This window comes from Gavia stellata, chromosome 4 (assembly GCF_030936135.1).
Source record: "Gavia stellata isolate bGavSte3 chromosome 4, bGavSte3.hap2, whole genome shotgun sequence".
NCBI classification, from domain to species: Eukaryota; Metazoa; Chordata; class Aves; order Gaviiformes; family Gaviidae; genus Gavia; species Gavia stellata.
The window spans coordinates 11,688,335-11,710,423 of record NC_082597.1 but is presented as its reverse complement, the minus strand read 5'-3'; the positions used below and the strand labels follow the sequence as shown (position 1 = coordinate 11,710,423).

Sequence of the window (22,089 nt, the reverse complement as noted above, 5' to 3'; positions counted from 1 at the left end):
AATGATGAGATGTGAACAGTATGGATACCATCCTCACTGGATATCAGCATGAACTTCAAAGAGCTTTGCTTGTGCACTGCACTCTATGAGTCATCCATACAGTCTGGCATCTCATAGCTTTATATTTTTACGTGGCTCACTGTCTTCAAGCTTCTTGTTGCCATTAGCCTAGAGAAAGCAACTATCTTTTCTCGGCTGGTTAAGATTCCCCCAAAGAGTCATTACTTTTGTTAATAAAATACGTCTGCTTTTCAGAAGTGGCTAATCCTTCAGTCTCCTCTTCCCGTTTCTGCTCTGAGAGGCAAATGTTTGGCAGTCTTGAAAATCCAGACTCTTCCTTAAAGTACATTCCGCTGCATAAGTGTGTCAGAAAAAAACAGTACAGGACAATTTTAAGTTTTTAACTTTAGACAAACAGACCTTTAATTTTTAAGTAGAGAGTTCATCTGTCATGAGCAACATTATAGCAAGAAACTGAGTATCTACCTACAATTTAAATACAACCTCACTGATATACTCCTGATTGAACCATTTTGCATTTTTGATTTGCTCAGAATTGAAATTAGCTATTTGGTTCAGCAACTGTGAATTTAATTTTACCAATAATTAAAGCTAAGTATGTCTTATAAGCTATAAAGCTATAGTTATTAAATTCCCTGTAGTTTTAATAAGAGATTCTGTATCTGTTGGAGAAAGGTTATGTCCAGTATAGCACTCATTCCAAGTTGAACTTAAAAATGAACTAGCTTGGGTTTATTTTGGATACAGGTTCATTACACACATGTTATAAACATTGGGGAAAAAACCCGCAGTGCAGAGAGATGCTAACATGAAGCAATGAAAAATATTGTGTATCCTAATGGCAATCAATTCAAACATGTATAATTTTTGTTACTTTTTAAAGGATTTATAATCTGGGTGTTTTGGTTGGTTAGTTGGTTGGGTTTAGTGGGAAAAGAAACACCAAAACTATTACCATTGTCATCATCATCTGCACTGTTTTGGAACTTGATTCTGGGATCCACTGGACTGTGTAAATCTGCTGAATTAGAAATTGCAGGCAAAAGCCTCAGCTATGCTGAAGGCAGTCCAGGGTCTTAGTTACAGCAGGGTGAATACAGCTGAGCTATAAAATATAGCATTCCACACTATTCTGTAATTTTAAAATGGCTATTTAAGCTACTAAAAAAAACCCCCTCTGGTAACAGAATATCCATTAACATGAGACAACTTCTGGAAACAATAAAGGTGCCTATCTGTGCAGTGCCCAGGATAGGTTTGCATTCAGAACAAGGCCAGTTTCTATTTAAGACATTTCACTCAACTACAGATTCTAAAAAATCAAGTATCACACTGTAGGTTCTCCTTCATGCTCTGCATAGGAGGCCTTACATGCAGGCTGCTTTAAAGCACGGTTTTACTCATGTCATCTGCCACAGAAAAGCCCAGCAGGGCTGTTTGACCTTGTGAAAGCAAAGCATACTGGCAGGTTGTTAGAAGCCCATGGGTGGTATCTGAAAGGCATAAAAATATTTATGTCCACATGCATACTTCCCCCAAAAATCTTAATACCTCAAAATCTTAGCTTAACACCCACATTCCCTAAGATGTGCAGAAGCAGTTGAAAGCTATTCCCTCTGACTTACTTAACAATTTTTCTCAGTGAAATTTTAGGCATCTGAACACTCAGAGATGTTGTAGCTCATTGAATTCCCTGCTGTTAATAGAGGGAGACAGAGAGACAGATACACCAGTGTGCTTCATTTAGGTGTACAGCTCTTCTCATCGCTCCCAGAGAATCACCAGGCAGTGCTGGCATTGCCCGGCAATCGCCTTAGACTGGCGGATGCACCTCAGGGAGAGCAGCAGGCACTACTGTGGTGCCAGATGTGCCCTCTCTGCAGGCTGTTGTAACTACAAATTACTTTCCTATCTGCTTTCCTCTTGGCCATGTTACTCTCACATTTCTGGTTGCACAGCAAGTCAGGTTCAAGAAAAGAAAACTTTCTTAACTGTGCCATGAGTTGACAGTTAAAACAGTGTCCAGCTGATCCTCAGAACGAGCAATCTGTCACCACTGTTCTTCCATGCTACTGCCTCAGCTACAGGATTATGCAAAGTTGGATACAATCACAAGTGGATATGGAATTTTTGGTTGGATCTATGAGCAACACATTTTCCAAGCGATAAAATAGCCTACTCAAACCAAAGTTGGGGCTCAGTCCTACCTCCCAGTACTAAGTGCTTAGGTTTAAGCAGAACTGCTTTCCTTGTGGATGGGAAGACTTTTCATTCACTGAAAATTAAGACTGTGGTTTAAAGCTTGACACTGTGTGACTTCCTAGATTGGAATTGGACATAAATATAAAAAGTCCGCCAAATAAAAACTCAAGTGATTAATGGCATAAATATCATACTCAGAAATGTCCCAGAAACATTGTCTAACTTCAGAATCCCAAATCATAACACCTAAGAACTAAAATGTGGCTTAGTCAAAATTTGGGACCTGAGGCACACAAAACTGTGATGCTGAATATCCTGCACACCACTGCCATCTACATAGGTAGAAATACCTAACCTTTCCAGAACTTTCTAGATCTTCAAGTTCTACCTACCTCTCCGTTTCTTCTCATGCCATGAAGAAGTGATAACAATTACTTAGGAAAAAAAAGGTAAAATGAAAGTTTAAAACTGCTTGCTTTTCTGCTTATTGTAAACCTTTCTTCAACAGCCTGATGGCAAGACCATTCAAGGTGGCCATCTAGCTTGTAAGCTACAATTCATTGCTGCCTCTGTTTGTGAGTGCTCAGATTCCCTTTCCCATAGATATCCTCAGACTAAAGACAGATTAGAAACAGATTTTACACTTTTGAGACAAGTACTTTAAGTGGAAGCACACGACGCAAAAGATGAGTAACATCCCCTTCACCATCACCACTACCTCCCATCCACCTTGGAAGGAATTCAGTGTTGGCCCAGACTGTGCTCCAACCACAGCCACCAAAACAAGCTTCTCCAAGGACCTCGAGTTTGGCATCTCTTCTGCTATGTCTGCATAGCAATGGGTCTTAAAGCAGATGTAAGTCGGTATCATTCCGTGGTAGCTAAGAGCCTAAATTTCACATCTGTCTTCCCTTAGGTGGAATTTACTGAGCCCAGACCTTGATCCTAGGAACTAGCTTGATCCAGCAAAACAGAAGAATCAAGTTTTGAATGAATATATCTCCACTGCTTAGCCTGTCTTTCTCTGGATCTAGCATTGTCGTGCCTCAATTTCAATATAAAGGTTGTGCGTGCAACTGCTGCTGCAATTAAACCCGCAGTGGTTGGCCATCTGCATAGCTCTCCCTCCTCCACTGACTATATTACGTGGTTCTCCACTGATCAGCCTAGGAACACAGACACCTAGTGAATCACCTAATGTTCACCTAATGAATCCCACTGCGTATGATTTAGCCCCAGATTCCCAAAGTTTTCATGCATGTTATTTCCCATACTGGAATTCCCAAAAGATGTCAAAAGCAAATCCTGCCATTATATGGAGTCTTTTATCCTTTGTGCAGACTACAGGTAAGCAGGACAAGAGAATGCTTCTAATTTCCTGGCCATTTGAAATTAGGTATCTTTTCAGGCAGAGCTGAACCTCAGTTGCCTGCAATTTTCTGTTAGAGCTAATTGATTCCTGAAGATATAAGAGCTTATATGGCAAACTGACTAACCCTTACCACAGTGCGTACTAATTGCTTGGACTCTCAAAATAGCTTACAAAATAATACATGCTAGCCACACATACCAAAACCTAGTACTATTAGTCAGTGTTCCAAGCATGTTAATTACCTTTTTCCATAGTGTTTGTGTGTGTGTGCGTGTATTACAATGCTCCAAAAATTTATTTTTAAATAATCAAGCCACAGAATGGAGCCTGAGATCACAAGAGTCTGAGTTACAAGAAGGGTCTGGGTTAAAGTAACAAAAGTTAAAATGGAAATTCTGAGAGAGCTTCCATTCCCAGTTCCACACGTTTTATTTTGTTTATGAAATAACTATTTCAGTGACTGAAAAAATAATTGAAATATTTTCTTGAAAAGGAAGAGTGAATACTACTGAAGTCCTGTATCTCGTATTCCCTTTCTCAAAAGAGCTGTCAGAATGAGCAGCACTAAGAGCCCGTAAAAAAACCAAACAGGAAAGTAATGAATAAAGCAGCAGATGCAGCTTTCACTTAATGTGATAATTCCTCTCTTTGAAAAGGCAGACTACTGAAACAGCAGTAGAAAATTTTTAAGACTCCACCTTCCGATCACTAAGGCAGATGGTCAAAGCTTGGCCAGGAGCAGTGGCTTGTATAACAAGCTCCTAAACTCTTTCTACTGTTCTACAAACCACGGGATGTACACTGGAGATCTAGTCAAGAAAATGCTGGTGAGATCCAAAGAAAAAGAGGTTCAAACCCCAAAAGAAACAGAGGTGTGCGTGTTCTATTAAAAGGGGAACCTTTACTAAAAGGCTTCTGCGTTTCTGAACAAGGTTTCAAAAGGAACAGTCAGCTTCTGGGAATGTGATATTCTCTATCAGGAAAACTGAGAAATACATATATAAAACATTTAGAAGAAATACAGTTAGAACTGAGATAATGGAGACTTCCTGGAGAAGTCTCATTTTCCTTCCCTCCTCCCTCATACATACTTTGGGAACAAAAGCTCCTAATGGCCCATGGGAAAGGGAAATACTGTTTTCAATGTCTTTTGCAACAGGCAGAGAAAATGTTGTACCATTTAGGGTGTGCATTTTGTTCAGTCGAGCATTACAAGGAGCACTGGGCTAATAGATGTGACAGTGAAGGGTTTTTATAACATCACTGTTACATAACTTCCTGACTTTCGTAGATGGTTAGCAGCACTAGAGCTGCATTGGTCAATGTGAAGTCATCTCTCAAAATAATATATGACAGGCCAAGTGTATTCTGGCTTGATTTGCACCAGGGACTACTGCAGAACATCTCACTGCAGCGCAGCCATTCCCAAATTGAACTGATGAAGTCAAAGATGCTTGTAAGTTCCAGAAGTGGGGGAAGAAACCCTGTGTTTTCTGAGAGTGTCGGCTCCTAGCACATAATGAATAGTGTATTGTAATACAGAATTTAAATTAAACATGTACCAGGAAGGGATTTTGGGGTTTTATTTATTTCTACATCTCAATGGCAGTCAGCATACAGAAAACATGATACAATGAGTTCAGCATGCGGGGGTAATCATGTAGTTAGGCAGCAACATTTAATCTAGTTGAAGCCAGTAATCTCTGGATGTTGATGTGCAGTGTCATGTGCTGACTTCTAGCATTTCCACATGGGTGATCTGTTACTTTGCAGCATTAGAATCTGCATTTGATTTCTTACTCTCTTATCTGACTCCTCAGGGATTCAGTAGATCCAGCAGTAATTTACAACTGCCATTCTCTTTGGGCTTTGACACATATGCAGTCAAGGATTAAAATCAGGCTTCTAAAGCAGTTACCACTTGAAGCCATCTGCCCTGCCCTCCTGACGGAGACTGCCAGTGCCACCACAGTGAGTCTGAGAACCCACTGAAGCAGCTCCTGAACATCTCAAGCCGCTTTATTAAGATACATAGATCCACTTTCAATTTAATGCTTAGCTGAGAACGGCAGCAGTACAGAAGCTGATTCATAAATCATGCAGCAATCTTTGTCAGAGGTTGGGCAACAACTTGGGCAGCACCCATCTGAGCCATCTGATTTTATTCTGCTTCTTCATGTGAATGAACCCTTGGACTTCAATGTTTACAAGTTAGTAAATGACAATCCTTCCAAAGGCAATTGTTCAGAACAACAGGGCTACTTCAGATGCTTTGCAGACTATTATTTTACTCAGTGCTTTACAGACTCTCAGTTTTTGTTGGTTACAATTTTTTTAGCTTTTTTTAAATTTTCACAGCCACAAATGAAGCAGAAATGAGGGTTTGCTGCACATCCTCCTTTGAACCCCAGTAAGAAGTGTGTTAAGTCACTGTCTCCACATTGGAAAATCTCTCTTTCAGTCACTTGGGTGCAACTGTAGAGCAAACTCTGAAGTATTATATAGCAAATTATGTAGGCTCTTATTTACATGTTCTTATCACACAGAGTGAACAATCAAAGTAGTTGTTGATTTTAAATGATAAACTTTTATTCTGAATATACTGTTTTTGCACAAGAATTAACACAACAGTTCTAGGATTATAAACTTTTTGTAACATTATTGTACAAATTTTTACAAAAATTATTTTTCCAGGCTTGTCAAGTTCCACAAAATTGTCAAGAGAACACAGGAAAAGGGAGAAAGACCTGCTTGCCTTGTAAAAGCAATCGAGCCTTTTTTTGCAGAAATGCACACTGAGCATTTCAATAAAAATATCCCAGAAAGCATGATCCAGACATTCCATACAACACAAGAAGAGAAGACAGCTTTGTCAGATCACAATCGCAATTTCATGGCATCTGAACAAGACAGTATCCCTTTAGCCTCAGTGAAATTATTTCTTCAAGATGATGTTTTTCTTTTAAACCATAAACAGGACAGATGCAAGTAGCTGGGAAGAGGGTGAGGCTAACTTTTCAAAACTCTTGAATTGTTTTCAGACACTTTGTTTTAATCTTTTTACAGTAGTGTACAATGAGTATTAACAATATTAACATTGTGGTATGAAAAAAAAATAGTAAATCTGGCCTTTGTTAAAGGCTTGGATGTCTGATGAAGCTCGGGTAAAATTTATCCTAAGGAAGGAGTTATTACGGTTTCACCTTCAGTCAACATTCCAAAAACACCCCAGTGCGTGGCAGTGCCTTGTAGGCATTAATATACTTCTTAATAACCAATGTGCTAGCATCTGAATTTTTAGGACCAGTGGGACTGAGGTTGTGTTTCGAAATTAAGACATACTAAGGATGTTTTCTGAGCTTAAGTGTTAATGGGAACAAAACGTCTTAATGTCTCTTCAGTGATACCGAAAAACTCTCAACCACAGCAAGTAACACTTGGGTTGCAAAGGTCACTTAAAAGGGATACTGCCTATTTGAACCCAGTAAGGCCAGTTTTTAAAGTTAGTAAAAGGAATATTATAGGAAAACTTACAAATGGCAGCAACACTTTTTTTTGTCAAGTTAAGCAGTAAAGCCTCAAGCATTAGAAACATGAAAAAGATCATACTAAAGTCTTAAAGGTACAGGACCTAAAAATCTTGTCAATCAAACCTGCTATGTCATGTTAAAAACCTGTTACAAATATGGACCACGGTCAGTGTTTTGGCAGTAATGCTGGTTGTTTAAATGAAAAACTAGGAAGAAACCTTTCATGTTAAATCCTCAGATCATGTTTTGCACAGTACCATGCTGCAACAACTTTAATGGTGGTTGTAAGTCAGACATACAATAGGCTGCATGACTTCTGTGTAAACTGAAACAGTCTCACCAGTTCCCTTAGTGCTACTTAAAGGACATCAACAAAGCTTTTTATCTGGCTTCAAAAAACCCAAAACTTTTTACAACATATTGTAATTTCAAAATGTCTCAATTTAAAGCCTAAGATCAAGTTTCTTCTCTCACAGACAAGAGAAGATGACTATTATGCATTATGTGAGAGTAAGGATACACTTCTGCATGACAATATGTATTTATTCATGCAAGTTATTTCTAACAGACTGGTATTCACATTTTGTGATAGCTGAAGTTCACATTGCATTTTCTATCTGTGTTTTGTAATTTGCAGGTATCTAGGTAGTGTATTTTAAAAAATCTTGACCATCACTTGGATATAATCAAGATATATATTGCTTTCTGCAAAAAGAAGCCAAAATTTCATTTTTTCCTTTTTTCAAGTATTGAGTTCTATGGAAACAGTAATAAGCCTTTCTGGGAGGGCCAGATCCTGACTTTTCTATCAGACAGGTATAATGGCTGGAAGGCTAAGTGTTTATACAGAAAGATGTTTCTTCAGGTCATACAAAGGGGCAGAGGAGAGGAACAAAGGACATTTCCCTCTTTGAATAACCCAAGAAAGCTAATGTGTCTGCATGGCACGGGCTTCTCTCTCCTTTTGTATTTGAGCACTCTAAGGGAAGTGGGATGAGAGCAAAAGCCATGGCTGCTTTCTGTGGCAGCATGGCTTTGTGCCATCTTTCTTTCTGCCTACAGACTCTAATGAAATGTCTATTAAGTAACTCAAAATATGGCCTACCAGTGTAAGCAAATTGTTCCAAAATGTTAAATAATGTAACTTTTCCATGAAGGGTTTCTTTTGGGAAGCGAAGGGAAAACTATAGAAAACTTAATATTCTGACAATCTTTCAAGAAATGAACAGAGCAAAATGCAAACTAATATGTATTTTAAGTAATCTCAGAGTAAAAGCTGTGAGTGTAGTCAGTATTAGCCTAATCCTACAAAACTTGTTCCTCCCATAAAATTTCAATTGACCATGTTAGGGAAAATTCAGGATGCAGTCTCAGCATTAGAAAGACTCAAGCCAATATTCTACCAGGTGGTAACTGGTGACAGGGTGAAGAGAAGTGCAGTAATATGACTGGAAGGAAGAGCTCCAAGTTTATCTTCACCCATATTATCAAAATTAGCTCACCTTCCCTGAGGAGGACCTGAAGTCATCCAACGCAGTTAATTGTACTTTTAACCGCATGACTTTACTAGAGATATTTCTTTAAAAAGCTAAATCTGATCACCGAACAAAAGGTCAGGTTTTTTTTTTTTCACTCACTGTATTCCCAAACATGAGAAAATACATAGCTGGAGCCAAGGTACATGAGAAAAACAACAAACCAGCCATGGGTACAACTACAGTAGACTTCTGATCTTTTAAGCCATGCCATGGCTTTGAGTAGCTTCTTCCGTTTTTGTAGGATATTAATGCATGCCCAATTATTTCTTTAAGCTTTTGGCATGATCAAAATTATATCAATCAATTGCCAGCATATACATAACAATGCTTTGCATTTTCTTATTTTTTTAAAGAGCTAGTGTATTGTGCCATGTTAATATTTGCATATTGCAGTTGTTAGCAGAATTGTACAATACCAGCAGAGTTGCACATTCATTGGTTTAGCTGTCTTGCAATACTGTTTAATTCTGAAAACTAGAAAAAAAGCGCAAATCATATTTTGCATCAACACTATGCTACACTGTAATATTGTAATTTACTGCAACAACCTGTATCACCAATGAGGTTGTATAAAAACAACTTCTAAAATTATTATTCACAATCAAGTATCAATGTGCATACATATAGATTCAAGGCTCCCCATTTGTTTAGATTTTTTTCTAATCTCAGCAACCAGGACATTTTCCTGTTAAATACGCAATTTTCAATAATAAATAGCAACAGAATAAGTTTTAATATTATGGGTGTCTTTATATGAAGGAAACAAAGGGGGAACCTGATATGAACCTTAGAGAACATATACTTCCAAAAATAAATGTGTTAAATCTGCTTTTTATATACTTAAAATATCTGTACACAGGTTTTCATGTGAGATCACTATTCTGTAAAAAATCCAACTCAACCCTTTTGTTACGATAGCTAAATTTACCCTATTTTCTCAGCTTTTTCATTGCACAGTATATTCAGAGCTCTGTTTCATAATATAATTTAATATGATTTGATTGCAACACATTTCAGTGTTCAGTTTCTCACACAATAAAAGAATCACTCAGTTACCTTTTCAATGGACTATACTCTACCATCAAAGAAAACAAACTGAAAAACAATAACATAGCATCATCATCATGCAAAATACCCTTGGAAACCAACGTTCAAATATCACAGACATTTTTTATTCACAAGCGGTTTTGTTTGAGCCTTTGAAGGATTCTACTAGCTTTATATATAAACTGCATTGTGAAAAGGAGGTGAATATTACACTGAAATTAACATTTTTCTGACAGAAGATGACACAAAGTTTAAGATGAGAATCAGTTTTTAGTTAAACTCTCAAGCACCTTTATATTTTTAAAAACAGAAGTTTCCTTCCTTCCTTCCTTCCTTCCCTCCTTCCTTCCTTCCAACTAACAATTTATCAACCTACCAAAACTTAGCTGGCTACATGATTCATTTTGGAAGAGTAAAACACTCTTCATAAAGCATTTCAATCATGCTGAACTTCTGATGAAGACTAGCCAATATTTTCATTTTACTCAACTTGTTTGGACAAAACTGATGTTCCAAGTAGCCATCATAGTGCTAATAATGTATATTGGGGACTATGTTTTGTGGGTTTTTTGTTTTTTTTTTTTTTTAAATAACTGTTCATGTAAAAGAATATAAATCTTCAAGATATCCAAAGCTTAAAAGAAATTAAAATCATATACATAAGCTGTTGTCAGGGGAGCCCTTTTACATGAAGTCATCAAGATTACAACAAACTAACAAAAAATCTTAGATTCCCCAAAGGAGCACGTACAGAATTCTGTTCGGATGGCATAGATGATGCAGCATTCACACACGTTTAAGGATCCGACACTCCAGCATGCAGCCACCGTGGGTGCCTTTATGAGTCTCACAATGAGTGATAACCAGACACAAGCACTGCTGTTCTGCTGCTGTCTGAATAGCTGACCCTTTTTAAAATGAAACTGAGGCTATCGTTTTGGCCGGGTCTTGATTAAGTTATGCAGGTTTTGGTTTAGCAAGGTCATAACTGGCAGTGTCTGCTGCCAGATAACAGCCAAAGCAGGACCAACTGAATTCCTACCATAGACCACAGTGATGGACTCAGACCAGAGACACCACCGCAGTCGGCTGAATCTTCCTGTTGACAAGAAAAGAAGAAATCATTTAACATTAATTACCATTAAATTTCCTGAGATGTAATCTACATTTTAGCCTTCAACATTTTGAACTATCCTTGAGGCATCCTTTTTGGTCTTATATATGTTATTTTGCCTAAAATAACAGCAAAATAATTCCTGGAAGTTTCTCTGATTTTTGATACAGAGAGTGGCATTACTACATTAACTATAAGCATGGGAGGTTTAAATACTTACAAGACTTATTGCAGTCATTTATCAACTACATGGGATACTTACACAATCAAACAAGAAGTGCTATGGGATATACCTGGGGGCCCCAGTAAATCACATCTATATTCCTTAAAATTACATCAATTTGGAGATTTTGAGTATCACTTTATTGCAAGAAAAGATGGAAGAACAGATAACTTTTCAAGATTAGAAAACATATACCAGAATATGTTCATGTCCATTTCATCAACATCATCGCACATTAAAACAAATATGCTCTGCAGGTGAAGATATGATCAAAGAGAATGAAAATCCTTTCTCTGTCTCTGATGCTATATTCAAGTACGAGAACCAAATTTTCTACTGGCTTTCTGTACACGTTTGATGCAGTCTGTAGAGAAGACACCCTCCAGTCTGAGGGCTTGCTCTGAGCTGCACCGCTCTGTCATGCATCAGTGGACCTAACTATTCATTATGCCACACAGCAATCACAACTCTTTTCCCCATTCCTCTTTACCATTAATTGGTGTTATTTAGTCCCACCTTGCCTATAATGCATAATGTCTTTCACATTACGGACTTATTCATTAGTCTGGATGAAATACATTTGATACCTGTTCCGGAGTCTGTAACATTTTTACACCTTCTATTTCTCAGGACTGATACAATCTATGTTTAGCTGCCTAAAACACCAGGACAATGTTCCAGCCTGTCTGGACATGCACTACTCTGTCCACCGAGTCTGAGATTCACAGGTAGCTCTGAAGGCTGAAAATAGTTGTTCTTCCTCTTGTTTTCACTGTATTCTGTACCCATAGTATAAAAAGACACTTTCCATTTTCCAAGAGATCCCAAGCCTCCAAGGACAAGACAACAGTGTAGATGGGAAGGGACTTAGGTATATAGGAACTGCGGAAATTTCTTGAACAGGAGGAACATATGCAGGGAAGGACAGACTGGACCTTAACAGTAACAGAGCCCTGCTGCTGGCACAGAAATTAAAAAGGTTTTAGAACAGAAAGCAGAGGAAAGCCAACAAGCATGGAACAGCTCCTGGTTCAGACTGATGTGCCACTAAGGCATATGTAACTAATATTCAGTGTGCCTCAGAAAAGGCTGGGGGGAGTTGGGGATAAAAAGTACAATCAGGATAAATAAGGAAGGGACATTAAAACACCTTTAATTTATTGGCACATCCTTAAGCAAAACTTTCAAGTGCTTCTACACCAATGCTAGGAACAAAAAATTAAGATGGGGAATGAAGACAAGTCATCAGTGAACCATTCCAAAATAATACACATCTCAGAAACCTGGTGGAAGGAAAATAATCAGTAGGACAGAGCATTGTCAGGCTACCAACTTGGTAAGAATGGCAGTGTAGGACATGCAGCAGAAGGGTAGTATGTAAAGGATAATACAAGATCTAATAGCATAAAAGTATTACAGGAAAAGGAAAGTGTAACGGAATCTCCACGGGTAAGAAATTTTGGAGTCCAATAATAAAAATGTAGTACTAGGATTGCACTGCTGACCACCTGATCGAAGTCACAATATCAATCATGAAATGTTACGTGACATTAAGAGAAGCCACATATAGACTGGATTGATGCCTTATCAAGAAGAGCTGTACAGATCATATTTTGGGATATGATAAATATCTTTTGGAATAAACAATCTTTGAATCTTCAGCGGTGCACAGGGCCCTCTTCAAAATTATTAGTAGAGACCTGCTCTGTATAGAGCAACGATACCAATTTCAAGAAAGGGAACTATGTGAAAATTACCAAATGCAGTTAAAAAAAAAGACAAACCACCCCAAAATCAAGGAAATGGAAAAAAACCCTTAGCAAACAAACAAAAAAAACCCAGAATGTAGGAAGAAAACTAAAAGCAGCATCTCAAAAAGCAAATCCCTCACAAGGATCCAGGGAATATTTAGAAATATTGCATTAGATATCCAAGTAAAATGAATGCCACAATTAGAACAACTAACCACTCCACCCCACCCACCCCCCTCCCCCAAAAAACCGACCCCAAAACAAATGAAAAAACACCACCCCATCCCCCACCCAAAAAAACCCCAAAACCAAACCCAAAACCCCAAAGAAACACCCCTGCATGAATCAGTAGGGAAATTAGGTACATTGTCATACCGAAAAGGTCAGTATTTAGGAAATCAAATTTACTCAAATGGGCAAGAACAGGAAAGCACATAAAAATGGCAGATTAGATACAAACAGGAAATTAGGAGGGCTGATAAAGAATTTTTGATGACCTCCCTGCAAAATATGCTGAAAATGATAGCAGAAACTTTTGAATAAATCAAAAGCATGAAGCCAAATACGGACTTAGGGCAACTGCTTGATAACAGAGGTGTAAAGAGGGAACTTGGGGATTACAGGGCATAGCAAAGGACTTCAATGAGTTCTTTGTGTCAATTTTAAGGGGTGAATACTTTAATGAGATTCCCACCACACACAATGCATTCTTTAAAGCAGAGAGGTCAGAGGAATCAGAATCTGGAATAAATATATGTAAAATCAGATAAAACTGACAAATTAGACTCAATAAGTCATCACCAACAGTCTCCTTTAGAAACTTGGATTTAAAAAAAACCAAACAAACAACAAAAGCTAGCATTCAAGTTCTACAGGGGAAAAAAAAAAAAAAGAAAAAAAAAATTTCATTCTGTCCTAAAGCAAATAGCTCACGTTAGCTGCCGTTCCTTATCAATAGTAGCCATTTCCAGACATGCCTCTCATCTGTTAGCTTTATAACTCAGTTCTATAAATTTGGCTTAGGCTTTTTTCTAAGTTGATTGCACTCTACAAGTTCAAAATTCCTAAGGTTTCCGGTCAACAAGTAAGTCATAAGTGAACTCTGATGCACCAGATTTGGAGTAGGATGCTAAGATTTGAAGATGCACTGAACTTTCTGGTTTATTTAGTTTGGCTCTGTCACTTTTTGCATCTGTGTTGTGTCTTGTCATGTAGCTTTGTTTCTATTCAAAGCACCTAAAAATAACCCTGTTGCTTCTTCCTCACAGTGAGTACCATCAGAAACAGAATTATCAGTAAAGGTTTCTTCTCACATGAATTCAATGAACAGTACTCAGTGTTACCTCTTGGTATTTAAGATTCTTATCACTGAAATTACTTAGAAGAGTCATCTGTGAAGAAATAGTCTAAAGTAAAGCATGAGGTTTAAAATTTTCCAACAGAGTGGAGACGTCTGGAGAGTAAGAAGTAAATCAAAGGTCTTAAACAAAATTGTGCACAATAGGAAGGGAAAAAATATCATTATAGTGAAAATGGCATCCAGTATGGATTCAGATTAGATGGACCTCCACATATAGAATTATACAGTACTCAGCTTTCATGTCATCTCTTCATTAGACCAAATATTGGGTAAATTATATTGATGAATTAATCCTACCACTATATGTACTTGAAAAAACCTCCATTCTGTTGCTCATTTCTACTTGCTTTTTGAGATTTTTTTTTAAAACTACATCACAATTTATGGGCATTGCTTTTACATTCAAAAGTTATACTATGTAATATTCCTCTTGGATTTCAGTATCTTGCTCTCTCCCTAAGACTACACAGAGCAGTTTTTAAAGGATACACAACTTCACAACAGTAGAGAATGCCTTGGAAGCCTCACGCAGCAGAGGCATCTTATTATGAATGACAGAGCCAAACGGTACTAGACAAAAGTATACAAGGTTTATACACATATTTCAAGGTTGGTGAGATTTTAACCTCATATTGATCAAAGTCACATTGAATTTCTGAGGTTTGTAGACCAGTTTACAGTGGTAAACCAGCAGCTCTGCCAAGCACAATTTCTAAATATTCTCTCTGGAAGCAGTTATTCTTTTGTGTCCTAAGCCAAGACAAAACTAGTAGTGGAAAAAAGGTACAGTAAATCCTATCTAAATTACTTTTTCCTCCCCAGCATTGCACATTGTAATTTTCTTGTGTGCTTTAGCTGTTGTGAAAATTACAAGAAATATAAAAAAAAAAAAAGGAGGAGAAAGTATGATTACATGCTGATTTACAGAAATTCAAAAAATCAACAGTTTCATGGAAATGAGTGGGATCCCATCATTAATTTGGAACCAGATTGAGCAAAACATCAGTTTTGAATGGTCTTCAAAATGTCTTTTTTGAAAACACTTCTCCTACTTCTGAGCTTTAAGAAAACTTCTCAAATCTTTCTTCTAAATGTTATTTTTGAGATTTCTCATAAAATTTCTTATAACAAATTACATAGCATCGTTTTATCTTATCTTTACCTTATCTTTACCTCTGCCAGTGGAATTAGACACTGAACAATTTTTTAGCAGTTTCACTGAAATTTTGCAGCCCATTACATTAGTCACTACTACATTAGTCACACAGAAAACCTGAATAACCAACAGATCAGTTGGGGATGTCCTCTCCGTTATCTTCAAAATAATATTCTGTATATTATTTCTCTTTGAAAAGAGAAAGAATTGTAAAAGAAATTGGAAAGAACCCTCTTTAGCCAGTTTCATTTCATCAGAAGTGTGTCAGAAATTTCTTCTGTTAATAAGTCACATGTCAAATTTCCTTGCATGCTTGAGGTAGAGAAGTGTCAAATCCAACTGTCATCTCCTTCATGTCATGCCTTACTATGATAACTCTAGAGAGGGTTATTTTATAACATCACACACTGTGAAAATTATTCAGCACTTGCATAATGGAAATGAATGTTTTTATAAAACTATGTATTTAATGTTAAGTATCAAACCCACATATTCATTGCTATATATCAACATTTCCTTGAAGGCAGTGCCAGTCCAATATTTTAAAGACACACATGGAAATATAAATACATATATGTACACACATACATGACTAAGTCTATAAATACACTTGTTACTCCTTTAGAAGTACACTATAACTATTTAATGTACTAAAACTTTGTCTTGAAACCTTAATCATTTATCACAACCCATTGTGCTACCCTGACTATAAAAAGGATAAAGCAACGACATCTGCCAAGAAGCTTCTGATCTGGCCTTTGGTATGAACTGGTTACCTCAAAGTTATACCTTTTATAAGCATATATTTTAAATGTTTCATATTGCATGGAGAACACCTTTGCTTTTTCTCAAGAGTCATTTCAAGTTCCAGTGGATGGTCTTTCATAAATTTTGTGTTACTCTCCTTTGTTTGTACAGCCAAAGCTGTACAGCTACTGACACATAGATCACAGATACAGCCAACCCCATCAAGATGTATACAGTTGTCTGGGCTGCTAATCGCCCTCACAGCTCCCACTGACATCCCTGGGAGCTGATGGAAATAAGACATTCCCAGAAGGGGCTAAAAATTTGTAGAGTTCTCCTCTTTATTCTCAGGCATGGCAAACAAAAACAGTGTGCATGTACAAAGCAAGAGCAAGCTATTCAAGGGGGTGATAAAGACTATTTTATTATCCTTGATGAAAAAAAAAACCCAGCTGCCATTATTAAACCGGATCAGCTGGTTTGTATCTGTGTTGGCTTCAGTGATTTTAATAAAACTACACAGATTAAAGTCCAGTGAGAACCCATTTCCAAAATCACAAAGTTATTAAAACCAGGATGGATGAACACAATTACCTTTATAACTTTCTGCTGCCAAAAGTCTATCAGCTAAAATTATATTTTGTGGGTTTTCCAGTATTTTGGTTTGGCTTCTTGAGCAGAAAGACCATTTTGGACACAAAGAATTCAGCTCAAGGTGAGTTTCTACTGCTTTATGTACATTGGACAGTAGCTTTTTAATTAAAGTAAGGTTACTTGCAGAGCAAATTGCATGAGTAAGAACATGAGTTGTTAATCTCCTAGATGTTAATGTGAAATACCACTGGCTTGGGGGAAGGGACTTTCACCCTTCCTTACAACCTTCAGCCATGGCTGTGCAAATTCCTAGGTTTGCTGGAAATTAAGTCATTTAAATACAGATTAGGAAACTTCAAAATTACTCAAATACAGCTGTTAAACAGAACTTTAAGCTTTTTTTCATTGATGTTCAACCTTCCCCCAAATATAGAAAGAATATAAATTATTGAGAAAATGCATGTTCTAAATTTTCAATATTTTACTACGCTGACCCTGAAAAATGACCTCTGAGTTTCCATTTCTGCCTCTCCGTTGGCTTTACTTTGATAGATATGTTAGTATCTCCCTCTAGTGGTTTTCTGAGTAATAATATTGACCAGAAACCCGCCCCCCCCCGGTGTACAAGGTCATGAATTTTATTCTCTTTAGATCAGCAGTTCTCTTGCATCCATGTCACTAGCACAGCAGTGCACGCTTTCACACCATTAAATGCAATATAGTCTAAAATGCCAAGGCTTTTGTTATGAACCCCAGAGTCTGCACTAGGTCAACATGCAGGACTTCATGTATCCACATGTTTCATTAGAAGAAAAAACCCACCTTCTGCTGTAACTAGGCAATGAGTATGTTTAGGTTGCAAAAATTAAGAAGTAAAAATGATTTTACTGAATTTATAGTTTAACCAAACTGATGCACATTATTACCTTCCATAATTAACATTTGCATTAATAAGAATGCAGTGAAAACTCCTTACTCTTCTCAATAGCAACGCTTACTCTTACACAGAGCACTCATCCTTGCTATCCCCAAGTACAGCTTTATTTTCACAGGTATTACAGTCTCTTCTAATTACTTTGTACATTTGTTTGTCTCGGTGCAAAAAACTTTCTTCTGTTTCATTTTATCAGGGATGAGGGAAAAATGTTTTGAGGGGAATGGCACTGACTCAATTGGTACGTGTGTAATCTCAAAGAGCCGACCATATAAACCCAACAGGTTCCCACATCTTTGTATTTGCTACAGGAGAGGCCCTTGTGTTCTGTAATTGTGATTTATAAGGCTCCAGACAGGGTTTTTTCATATTTAATTTCCCTTAATATTGCAATAGTAATTTGCTCCAGATTGTTGCTTTTGGGACTCACTTCATTCTGTTTTCTTTCATATGCTTAGTAAGTAAAAAAGCCTGCTAATTTTTTAAGCCAAGAACAAAACAAAAAATTAGAGAAAGTAACTGACCATCCACACCACATGAAAACTTGCAGAAAAATGAAGATAGGAGCAGACGTCATGGCAGAGGCACGACTCGTTGTGCATATAGGCTGATCCTATTAATAACGGGCAAAGTAGCAAGTAGAGGAAAGGAAAGAAAACACAGAAAAAAAGACATACAAGATGAGATACCATGCAGTTTGCTGGCAGTTAGCAGAGTTAATGTGAAAGCATCCACCCAAGAGCAAGAGATTCACAGCAAATTTTGCAAATAAACTTAACCAAAACAATCCACTGTTACAAAACACATGACTTACACACTGATTAGCACAACAAGCTAGTGAGCAAGAGTTGTACTTTCACACACAATCGTATCAGGAGGATTTGGGATATTTACAATGGCCAAATAGCTTGTGGATGGTTTTTCAACTTTGTTTAACCTTTGTTGGCCAGTAGGAAGACTTCCTTTTTAAAATAAAACTTGGTTACTAGAAAAATGCATTGAATACCAACTGTCTGGACTTTTTATCACCACTGACATCTCAGTAATTGTGCCTCATTAAAGAAAAGCAGAGAATATACTGGAACAAAACTTGATATACAGCAGCTATAACCAACTAACTGCACTAGTTTTGGACAATCTTTCCTTTGCAGAAATGGGATGAGACGTTGCAAATGCAAATGCATTGCAAAAATATTTATTTTATATAATGGCAGGTACTTTCCTGTTCAGTACTTTTTGTCTTGAATTCAAATTGTTTAGAATAAATTTCAATATATTCTCTTTCATACAGTATTTTGAAAGGTAAGACAGAGAGTGTATTCAAAATCATTTATATATGTGGCTCAGTTATAATTTTTCTCCTTCAAAACTATAGTGTATACAATACAGGGAGTACTAAACAGCATAGTTTTGCTGATTTCGGTAAAGCAATGCACTTTTGTACCTGTTAAGAATGTGACCTAAGGTCAATACACATTTGCAGAATTTCTAAGAGTAACATCCGAAACCAGATATTATAATGTTTTTAATCATTTAACAACACCTTAAATAATATTTGGAAACACTAATATAAAAATACTACTTCTAAGTCAGGATTATCATCTATTTGTCAAAGCCATAGAAGATCTGAACTTCACAGCACCTTGCAGACACCATCAGTTTTATGCTCGCTGATGGTTGGGATTTTTTTAGTGAGAATCATGTGTGAAAGTGCAATGGTTATAGGAAAGGCAGATAAGAAAGCAGCTGTTAATTTTATGTTAATCATGGGATACTTGAAATAGAGTGGCTATGGTCTAGAGTGATATGTATGTTTAGCGATAGATAGGTTACCCGGTACCAAGGTACATTTACACATAGTTTTCACTGCTCTTCTAAAATGGCTCTACAATTGTTTTTGAAGATAGTCCTAAAGTCTTACAAGTTTAATTTTACCTGCTTGGCTTCATCAAAACAGACATCAGGACCCTTTCTGTATCTAGGTTGTTTGACCATTTCACAAGGATTTGGCCCTTCATCTGATTCTCTGGTTAAGGAGCATGACTGTTTTTCGTGCATCGTACATTAGCAGGATTAACATTCTGGTTTTCTTTTCATGGGAGAAGTTTTATGCTAATTCAGATAGTACTGAAATAAACGTCAATAGTCACAGTTCCTTGTTTAAATTAAACAAAACCAAACCAAACCAACCCTCCAGATAAATTGAAATGACATACCCTTTTTGTTTTACACTGCTTTAATCAAGAAAATAAACATCCTGCATGACTTTTTAGAACCAGTACTTCCAGAACCGTACACAAAATAAAAATGAAAGCTGAGGTTTTTTAAGATTTTCTGTATTGCTTTTATTACCGTTGCATAAATACTACAGAAAATATTTGATAAAGTAGTAAACTTTCAATAGTGCTGATTGGTTATAGCATACATTACTATTGAATTATTCTGCTAAAATTGTAAAAATTGTAAAAACAAGGAATCCTGTTTGGAAAAGTAATGCTATACACAGGCTGAAAATTGCAGTGAAGGCCTATAAGAACTACTGGTTTTATTATGTGTACACCTATATTGCCCCAAATATCATAGACAAGATCATCCCACTGTAGGCTTTGATAATACATGACAGAAAACCTAATCAGATCTCATTAGCGTTTCAGTGATGAAGGGAGACAGAGAAAATGCTGTCCAAACTAACAGCAGAACAGCAGGATAGAAATGGGAGCAGTGACATGCTTTTCATTAGCTAACTGTAAACGTGAGGTAATGCTTTAGCTTATGTCTCTGAAAGCTGTAATTGCTGATATTTAAGTGTAAATACTATACTTCACATTTGCCACAGGCTAAACAAAGGACACAACTCATTGCAGCATACTTGAAAGGCATGGGTATGGTAAACTGCAAAACCGCCTTCTGTTGGAACCTGCTTATATTACCATCCAGTATGCTAAGCTTTTTTTATTCCACTGTTGGTAGTACACGCATTAAAGCTAAGTTAGAGTGTTTTAAAAAAATTCAGATGTTATCAGACTCACCTCCCCTTTCCTCTGCCAGGGCCCAGCTGAAAGGGAAGCTGAAATGTAGAAATAATCTAAAAGACCATGTGCACAAGCAAAGCTGTACCAGCCACAAGGAAGTAGAGTCTAATAACAACCATCTGAATAGCACCCAAAGGTCATTCTGTCTGCTTGTGTGATTTTATGCTACATCTGCATTTCACAATGTACCTTAGTTATAGAAAAGAGAGAATAGTGTAGTACTGCATAGATGGAACAGAAATAAAATAGTCCATTTAGTCAACATAAGCCCACCCAGCTGCTCTGGCTGCCATCTGAGGTCATTTACTGCTTTCTAGAAGGTTTGGGCCCCACAGGGAAATGCAAGTCATGTGCCCATTTCCCATCAAATGTGCTTCATTTGCTATAGCGAGTGCTGTCTATAAATTCAGACAGTGGCAACAGTTAATCGAATTGTCATGGACTGGAGCCAATTAGAATATTAGGCTGTGTTTACACAGTTCTCTGATGACATGGATATTGCTTCCACCCCAATGTAACTTCCTTTTCAGCCCAAGCATAGATGGAATTCCAGTTTTATTAATGTGACAATGAACGCATTGCTTGTGCCAAAGAAACAGAGTCATCTCTACCACAGTCTGCTTTTCTTTCAGGAATGGGAGAGGCTGTCTCAACTAACTTCCTGACATGGACAAAGGTATTACTAATTTTTTTCCATATTCTGTCATAATAATCCAAATTATGATTTGATTTACCATCTCTGGTATGCTATCCTCAACTATATATAGCAGAGAAAAATTGAGGTGAATTTCTCCTGGCCTAGAAAATGTGTATGTTGGTTTTATGCATTTCCATCACCATCATCTACAGGTATCTACTGGAGTGAACATGCTAAAGACACAGAGACTGGCATGAAGGAGCTTGTAAATTAGAGCAACCTTTCACATGCATGTGTTGCAAGGACTCTGCTTAGCATGTATGCCACCTATGTCTCCAGCCAGGTCTGAAGAAATTCCATGCTAGCAGCTGGATAAACTCTAGCCTTTGATGGTTAAAGCAGTTTCCACAAGAAGTAAGCAGTTCTCATTGGCACTGAGCACACACTAAAGTGCCTCCATCACTTCACCTCAGTGTTGCATGCATCAGTGCAGCATCCCAACTTTGCATGACCAAACACTCTTATCTTGGTGTTGCCCTTTATTGTTATTTTTCTAGACAGACATACCCTTGTCTTTTCTAAAGGCTGAACAAACCCAGGACTCTCAGGACCCCCTTGCCTGTCCTGTGCTCCAGATGCCAACCACCTTGATGGCCCTTCACTGGACATCCTCCAGTATGTCAGTGTGGTACAGGGGAGCCCCAAACTGTACGCAGCACTCCAGATGTGGTCTCACCAGTGCTGAAGAGATGGGATGGATCAATTCTCCCAACCTGCTGATCACACTCTTGCTAACATAGCCCAGGATGTGACTGGCTCTCTTTATTGCAA

General features: G+C 37.4%; 1 protein-coding gene across 4 annotated transcripts in view; it reads right to left on the bottom strand.

The window, feature by feature from the left end:
* Window positions 1-6,165: 6,165 nt before the first annotated feature.
* CACNA2D1 (calcium voltage-gated channel auxiliary subunit alpha2delta 1) overlaps window positions 6,166-22,089 on the bottom strand; it is a 434,233-nt gene continuing 418,309 nt past the window's right edge. For 3 of the 4 annotated variants that reach the window (XM_059817310.1, XM_059817312.1, XM_059817311.1), the window contains 2 exons: window positions 19,525-19,607; window positions 6,166-10,809 (listed from right to left, as the gene is read on the bottom strand). In XM_059817310.1, the coding sequence (XP_059673293.1) occupies window positions 10,693-10,809; window positions 19,525-19,607 (200 nt within the window). In that variant the 3' untranslated portion in view covers window positions 6,166-10,692. Of the gene's footprint in view, window positions 10,810-18,043; window positions 18,203-19,524; window positions 19,608-22,089 lie in introns of those variants that run through there. The other variant, XM_059817309.1, reaches the window with a different exon arrangement.